This window comes from Leiobunum rupestre, chromosome 1 (genome assembly GCF_980474605.1).
Source record: "Leiobunum rupestre chromosome 1, qqLeiRupe1.1.hap1, whole genome shotgun sequence".
In the NCBI taxonomy this organism is placed as follows: Eukaryota; Metazoa; Arthropoda; class Arachnida; order Opiliones; family Sclerosomatidae; genus Leiobunum; species Leiobunum rupestre.
Genome location: NC_143384.1, coordinates 26,285,354 through 26,293,549, shown reverse-complemented (window position 1 = coordinate 26,293,549; position 8,196 = coordinate 26,285,354). Strand labels below are relative to the sequence as shown.

The 8,196-nt window shown below is 36.4% G+C and overlaps 2 protein-coding genes across 2 annotated transcripts; both read right to left on the bottom strand.

Annotated features, from left to right (window-relative positions):
* Positions 1 to 2,586: 2,586 nt before the first annotated feature.
* LOC149961984 (uncharacterized) lies at positions 2,587 to 3,470 on the bottom strand. Its single transcript, XM_090163842.1, has 6 exons — positions 3,382 to 3,470; positions 3,251 to 3,313; positions 3,053 to 3,178; positions 2,859 to 2,975; positions 2,724 to 2,800; positions 2,587 to 2,651 (listed from the first exon to the last, which is right to left on the bottom strand). The coding sequence occupies exons 1-6, from the start codon at positions 3,468 to 3,470 to the stop codon at positions 2,626 to 2,628; spliced, it is 498 nt and encodes a 165-aa protein (XP_090019968.1). The 3' UTR covers positions 2,587 to 2,625.
* A 2,914-nt stretch (positions 3,471 to 6,384) lies between these two features.
* Positions 6,385 to 7,689, bottom strand: LOC149961983 (uncharacterized protein F54H12.2-like). The gene has a single exon (XM_090163735.1). The coding sequence runs from the start codon at positions 7,687 to 7,689 to the stop codon at positions 6,385 to 6,387; it is 1,305 nt and encodes a 434-aa protein (XP_090019861.1).
* Positions 7,690 to 8,196: the final 507 nt, after the last annotated feature.

The following is an 8,196-nucleotide window of genomic DNA, read 5'->3' as shown; positions in this document are numbered from 1 at the left end:
GAACTTTTAGCATTTTGTATAATAGTTTCCATTGATGGCTATAGATGTCAGCAAAGCATCTATTAAAATAGATTTATCGCTAGTTATAATAGTCTATTTTAAAAATCTTTATTTTATGTAGAATTGAGTTTCGCTTTTAAAACATTACTGTAGTTAAGTTAAAAATATAAACATAATGCATCTAATTTAATTATTTTTAACTGATTTGAAAACCTTGATATCTTTTTATTTTTAAACATTAGTTTTATGTTATATAATTTCAAATACAAGTATTGTTTAAAGTACAAATGCATAATTTAATATAGCAATTCTAATTTTAATCCTGATATTTAATTAAATAGGAAAATTGTATTTCTAAAACCCGATTTTGTAACTCCAAAGGAACTTAAAGAAACTGATGAGTTTCACATGGAATTGAGACTAGTGTGTAACAAAAAAAAAGTTACTAGTGTTTAACAAAAAAAATGTCATTTTTTTATATTTTATGTAAGATTTACAGGTTTAGCGTTTTACGATTAGAAATTTATTATCAATGATCGTTATCTAGTTATATAATCTCATTAAATGCCATTTCTTATCTTGATAAGTTTACAGATAGAGGTAGACATTATTACGTTACAATGTGGTTTTGTTATGTAACCAATGACAATAAACTATAAAATTTGCTTATCTTTGAAAAAAAAGTCTCTTATTCCCAAGAACTTGTTTATTTATCTAGAATGTACTAGCGCTATTAGATATTTTGGTTGAAAGGCGATCTAAAATTTATGTTTGTTTACTTAATTATTTCATTTAACTACATTTTCGGATATGAACACTGTAGTACAAACATCGATCATAATCGATATCCGTAAACAATTATCAAATTGATAATAATAATTTATTTTTCAATGTTTAATTAATCGCTTGTTTTATTTTTATATTACCTTAAGACATTTTCTCGTTATTTAATAAATTAATTGTACATTAGTTATCGTTATTTAGTTTTTCGTTGCGCAAAGTTTTTAGTCTATGATTAAATATATCCTAAATAATTTGAAAATTGTTATTCCTTTTTTAAATTGTGCGATTTTATATTAAAAATAGTAATTTATGTAAATTCTATACTCTACTTTTAATGCAACAAAATACAATTCCGATATTCAAATATTTAAAAATACTTAATTACAACAAAATACAATTCCGATATTCAAATATTTAAAAATACTTAATTACAACAAAATACAATTCCGATATTCAAATATTTAAAAATACTTAATTACAACAAAATACAATTCCGATATTCAAATATTTAAAAAAAAATAATTAATGTACTAAGTTACGTTTAAAAGAACTTTTTGTAAACACGCTTTCTAGTTTTCTGCTCTCTTCCAACTATCTTGCAATATTTTCAATCCAATTATATCTGTTTTTATATCTTTAACTTTATTTCTCAGTACAATTTCTCTTTGACTAGCTTCATGTAACTTAAATTTCCACTCTTCAACATGCTTTTCCATTTCTTCCACGGAATGTAATTTAACGATTTCGAATAGCCATTTGAAATGAGCTACTCGAGAGCTTTTTTATTTGCATTTACCCCTCACACGTCTTGTAACCAAAAATTAACCAAAACAAACCGAAAGTACTCTAAAAGCGACCAAAGTCACCATTACCGGCCCTATTTACTATATTTCGGACGATAAGTACCCTAAACTGGACCTATTAGCTTTATTGTAATGTTAAACTTCCATAGAGATTCACCTAAAAGAAAAAAAACTTGCGGTCTAATTTTGGTTACATGAACCACTTACGCGCTAATGATATTAAAATGAAGTTTAAAAATATTTCCATTTTGCGTCACTTTAACCACTACTTCGAATATTCCATGACGTCACTTTTTAAAACACTTAAATCCATGTTTTTATTTAAATTGAAATTAAGCGTCGCGAAAACCACGCTCCAGGCAATCCGCGTGTGAGATAGGTTCAAGTGCCAAGCGTACTACAATGAAATGAAGTTTAAAAATATTTCCATTCTACGTTACTTTAACAACAAATATTCCATGACGTAAAAACACTCAAATTCAAATTAACCGCGCCTCCCGGGGCAATCCGCGCCTCCCGGGTAATCCGCGCACGCGCGCCGCCCAGGTTATGACTTTTTACATCATTTCAACAAGTAGTATAAAAGTGTATGTTGAAACAACGGGGGAGGGTTGGGGGAGCCAGGGGAGGCAAGGGGGAGGTAAGGGGGAGCCGGGGGAGCCAAGAGGGAACCAAAAGTTCGCGTTCCTATCCAACACGGGGGAGCCAGAAGTTCACGTGCCTATTCTAGGATTATTTTCAAGGAGAGTCAAAAGTTAACGTATACCTATCCTAGGGTTATTTTTCATTTTACAAACTTAAGGTATATCGGTACTTAGAGGACAGAGAACTGAACTTAGAGGAAATATCGGTACTTAGAGGACAGAGAACTGAACCTTAAGAATATATCGGTATTAGAGGACAGTTTTTTTTTATTTTCAAAAATCAATATATGACATCATATTTTCGTAAATAATATTGATCATATCCCTAGCAAATCCGTCCTCCCTTTCGAGGATGTTGTCCTCCACATCTCGTAATAACCACCTCCTTTCCATGATCACCCTCCACACACGGTCGTTAACACTAAAGAATTTAAATATTTTAAAAATAAATAAATAAAATAAGGAACTTTAATTACTATTTTAAGAAACTTACTATGTGCCTTGTACGTTGGGGGTGGAAATTCCATGGCATCAGCCTCGTGTTGAGCCTCGTCAACACTGTTGAAACGGCTAAAAAAATTTCAATTATTATGTTTATTCCCCACCACCGAAATACTATATACCGCACCTGGTGGTCGTTATTATTTCAGATATATCTGAAATTAAAGCCAGCATTAATGTGTCGACCCTGTCTCCAGATGTCTCGATCATGGGCCCCATAAACGATATAATAGCGTTGATGAGTCTATTTAAAAATAAATGAATAAGTAAATAAATAAATAAAATAATTGTAAAGTACATATAACGAATATATGAACATACGTTACTCCATTAGCGTTCATGCTATCAATCGGCAGTTCATTGGGAACGGGGGAGGGGGATGGATGTTGAACGGCTCCATCTAACAGTGATGGACTCGGGGCGTATGGAAGAGTCTCAGCATCTGAGCTGTACACATTTAAATTAGCATTACATTCGAGTGAAAATAAAAAAGAGTATTTATGGTTTAGTTAAACTTACTCATATTGGTAGTCATTCGGTGGAATAGGACTCGAGTCGTAGGGCAAAGTATCAGCATCAGAGCTGCACACATTTAATTTACTATTACATTCGGAAGAAAAAAAAGTGTTTATGGAAATAGTTTTACTTACTCATATTGGAAGTCATTCGGTGGAATGTAATCGATGTCCCGACTGAATTCGCCGGAACTCTCAGAATCAGTATGAGGGCGTTTGACCATTTTGGATAATTTTAAAGATGGAGGTATTGAGACTGTTTATTGAGCTCTGAATACTCGATGGAAATAAGATGGGTTTTTATACCCTGACCGAACTTTGTATTGTGATTACACATTGCTATCTTCTCAAATCCAATCATTGAAATAAACATTGAACTCAAATAACATATGGAATTTAATAAATTTCCCCATATTACAATATCTATTGTGCTAATTTATAAATAAAGACAGTATCAATGTATCATCGCTTATCGAAATGTTTTTGGGTATTTTACCAAGCTAATCCTTGTTGATTTTATCATGACGTTGATAGATATCAATTTATGTACGAAAAGCTTCAAATTAAATCAGTTTGAACAAACTATGATATTTAAATAACCCTTAACTATAACGCATCATCGGCTCAAAGACCAAGTTATTTCTCTGATAGCGTCATATAAAAACGGATAAACATTAGCCATCTATTCATTATCCCAGTCATCCACGATACTATACTTAGTAGATAACTTCGGTTCGAGTTAAAATTAATTATGTTTCCTTGCGATCAGTGCTCTTCTACATTTTCCGCGGAAAAAAATCTCATCCGTCACGTACGTGAAAAGCATGATGAAGTGAAGTTCTCATGTAACGAGTGTGGAGCCGCTTATACCCGTTGTTCAAAATTAACCGCCCATACGAAAAAATTTCACCGACTGCCTCTCTCCGCCGCACCGACTTCACCCCTTGCCGCATTGGGTCTTCTCGCCGACGCATCGAGTCCTCTAACCGCCGCATCAAGTCCTCTCGCCGCCGCTCCGACGACTCTTGTCGCCGCCGCTCCGTCTCCTCTCGCCGCCGCATCAAGTCCTCTCGCCGCCGCTCCGACGACTCTTGTCGCCGCCGCTCCGTCTCCTCTCGCCGCCGCATCAAGTCCTCTCGCCGCCGCTCCGACGACTCTTGTCGCCGCCGCTCCGTCTCCTCTCGCCGCCGCATCAAGTCCTCTCGCCGCCGCTCCGACGACTCTTGTCACCACCGCTCCGTCTCCTCTCACCGCCGCATCAAGTCCTCTCGCCGCCGCTCCGACGACTCTGGTCGCCGCCGCTCCGTCTCCTCTCGCCGCCGCATCAAGTCCTCTCGCCGCCACTCCGACGACTCTTGTCACCACCGCTCCGTCTCCTCTCGCCGCCGCATCAAGTCCTCTTTTTTTAAGTTACAAAATAATGCCTGTTTTGGTAAGTAACATAAAAATTTTCCCCATTTCAACGGATAGAAACGCCGACGCCAAACAAACAACACTTAACGACATTCCGTCCATAGCAATAGTCCCACTTAGATATATGTATATATATATATATATATATATATATATATATATATATATATATATATATATATATATATATATATATATATATATATATATATATATATATATATATATATATATATATATATATATATTTAAGGTAAAACGATGGAAAACCTACGGAATCAGATTAATTTTTTTCTGGAGAGGGCCATTAAAAAGGTAAATTATCCCGCCTTTGAAAGATTCACGGTCTTCAACCCCGATCTCGTCGGAATTCATCTGAAAAAGAAGAGTCTCACTCTAGATCGTCCCATCTATACAGGGTTCGCCATCCTCGAGCTCTCTAAGCTCCTAATGTACAGATTTCACTACGATGTAATCAGAGCGCAGTATGCTGACAAAGCAAAACTTTTATTTACAGATACTTGTAAAGTATATTTTACTTTTAAATTAAAATATATTTCTAATATTATTTTCGTATTATTAATATATATTTCCGTGTCTATATCTCCTACAGATAGCTTGACATACATTATCGAAACGAAAGATCTGTACGAAGACTTCAGAAAAAATGCTGATAAATATGACTTCTCTAGCTATCCCAAGGACCACCCACTTTTCAGCATGACGAACTCTAAAGTCCTAGGAAAATTCAAAGACGAGTTGTCATCCGTACCTTGCAAGGAGTTCGTTGGTCTAAAGCCCAAAATGTATTCTCTGTTATCTAGCAATTTGGAGAAAAAACCGCCAAGGGCATCTGCAAGCGTGTGGTGAAGAAATATGTTCGCCACGAAGAGTATTTGGATTGCCTCCTCCATAGGAAAGTCACCATTGCTCAGATGACCCGTATCCAAAGCAAGAAACACGAACTGTACACCGTGGAACAGTCGAAATTATGCCTCAACCCGTGCGACGACAAGCGCTATGTTTTGGATGATGGCATCACCACTTTCGCACACGGCCATTTTGAAATTTCAACGCAAGAAGATTAAACCGCGTTCGAGCGCGAAATATTTATAGTTAATCCGCGTTCGCGCGCGAAACATTTTCTTAATTATTCCGCGGTACGCGCAGCCGCCGGGGCCGCCCGCGAAATGTCTTGTTTTATGGGGAAAAAAAAAAATAAAAAAAAAAATAAATAAATAAATAAATACGAAAATTATTTGAAAAACTTTATTGAAAATCTCTTGTACATGAATTCTTCAATCATACGATCGTTTACATTTTTATTTTTATTTTTAAACCTATAAACAATATCATACATTTTTATACCCCTACACCTATTCATAGCGAAATAAACGCAATGTCCACCACATGTTTTGCTTTTATTACTTTGAAGTTGTTTAGAATTAAAAGTAACGGTTTTGCTATTTCTTTCTACGAAATCATTAAATTTAAAATAGTCCGGGGGATTTCCGTAAGAGTCGTAGAATTCGGTATTACGATTTAACGAGAAATAAATCACAGTCCAGTGTTCGCCGTTCGTATTCAATAATCCGGTATTAACAATGTAAAGCGACGGAAATATTTTTATACATTTGGGTAATTCATCGGCCGCAAAAACGCCGCGAAATAATCTTTTCGTGTACGGATCTTTTCGTAGGATTCTAGTCAATTGTAACGTGTCCATTAGCTTGTGTAATCAAAGACCACAGTCCTATTTTTATCAATTTCTATGAGGTTTTGATACTCAGCGTAGTATAGTACGTTAATTGTTTTGGGTAAATCTTTCTCGAACTTTAATTCTAACCTCACGCTTCCGTTCCTGATCAAGTGAAAGTGATCCGCTGTGTGAGAGAGATCCGCGGTGAGATCGTATACAAAAAGGCAATTTCCTTCCGCGAATTCTTCTCGATTAATTAGATTTCCTTCGTCAATATTAAATTGTCCAGTTTGCAGAAATAGGTTAATGTAGGATCTCATACATAAATCGTTCTTGAAGTTCGGAGAAAGGGGTTTATGGGGAATACAAGTGCCGTCAACGTATAAAGCAATATGGTTTACGCCAAAGTTTTGGAAATTAAAAGGGGATTTTGAATAATCTCCCAAATAAGCGCTTTGTTCTATTAATCCAATTACGACTTTCTTGGGAATTTGAGAATTAAATAAGTTGTCGCGTGTAGACATTTTCGATCCGACCGGAATAGAGTAGGTGTTGCACTCACTCCTAATAATTGGATACTTCATTGTGCCACGTTCCAACGCTTTCGCATGTGCCAGAATAATTTCCGGAATAAGTTTAACTTTCCTGATATACAGCGATGCTGTTTCAAATTTAACTTTATATTTTTCGTCGCCTGACGAGTGTATGCAAAACTCGTTCGGATTTTTGATAAACCTGAATCTGAGATTAAGCATATTCGGTAGAAAGCGTGATTGTTGACACATATCGATATGAACGGTTCCAATCATATCGATTGTACCTTTCTTCGAAAACGACATCCTTTTCTTAAACCCTTCGTTGCTTGCCAGAACGTCAAATTTTCCAGCCGTATCTTTGTAGAAGAGCGAACTAGTCAAAAAGCTTTCTTTTGCCGGTCCTCCGAACGTTAGTAGAGTTTGAATTATGCTTTTGTAAGCGTAATTTTGGGCGGATGTGGTAACCGACCTCTCATTCATAATTAAGTGAACTTCGCTAAATAAACTGTGAAGGAACATGTTAACGGGACCAACGGTTTCTTTATCGTAGTCGGGATCAGCACCACCGGATTTCACAATTTTTACTTGCACGTGGAGAAGTGTTTTGGACAAATCTAAATAAGTCTCGGAGTTTCCGGGAATATCGAAATTAATGTTAGAATTTTCATCCGCGTTGGAAACTGGATTGAATTCCACCCATTCTCCACTGACGATCCCCGTTTGCGTGAGAGGAACCTCGAAAAGGTCCAATTCCGAGTTGGTACAACTTCCGGACTGCTGATGAATTAGAGCCATTATTTTGAGAATATATCGCAATGTTTAGCTACGCGTCTCGCTCGCTTCTTAGCCGTGACTGAACTGACGAGTTGAATCTTTCTACGCTTTCTTTTTATACCGTTTCCAGACATTTTTTGTTTCACCATATCTTTTAACTCGGAAAACGTTTCCTTCCCGATAGCGGTACCGTGATCTTTCAAAGAACTTCTTATCGGAATACCACTGGCAACATCATCGGCGACTCTAGCGCCAGTTTTCAGAAACTTTTTTCCCAAGAATATAGCGCCTCTTTTTAACATTGGGACAGCTTTGCGGAAAGCAGACGCCAATATATTTCCGAGGCCATAGCCGCGTTGCGTGGATGAACCTCGATAGAATTGGAATGAACCATTCCCAACTTGCGATCGGTAATAGTTGTATTATTCGAACCAAACCTAACTTGATTTAAATAATACTTTTCGTAATCGGACTCGCTTTCTCTGAACGCGGTTTTCATGGTGCGCCTGGGTCAATATCTAACAGAGA

Bases quoted from the DNA above. Each gene is read 5' to 3' on its own strand.
- LOC149961983 (XM_090163735.1), bottom strand. From the start codon at position 7,689: ATGGCTCTAATTCATCAGCAGTCCGGAAGTTGTACCAACTCGGAATTG.
- LOC149961984 (XM_090163842.1), bottom strand. From the start codon at position 3,470: ATGGTCAAACGCCCTCATACTGATTCTGAGAGTTCCGGCGAATTCAGT. The intron at 3,179-3,250 runs GTAAGTTTAACT...AAATGTGTACAG, and splicing joins CCGAATGACTACCAATATGA to CTCAGATGCTGAGACTCTTC. The intron at 2,976-3,052 runs GTATGTTCATAT...ATTTTTAAATAG, and splicing joins ATGAACGCTAATGGAGTAAC to ACTCATCAACGCTATTATAT.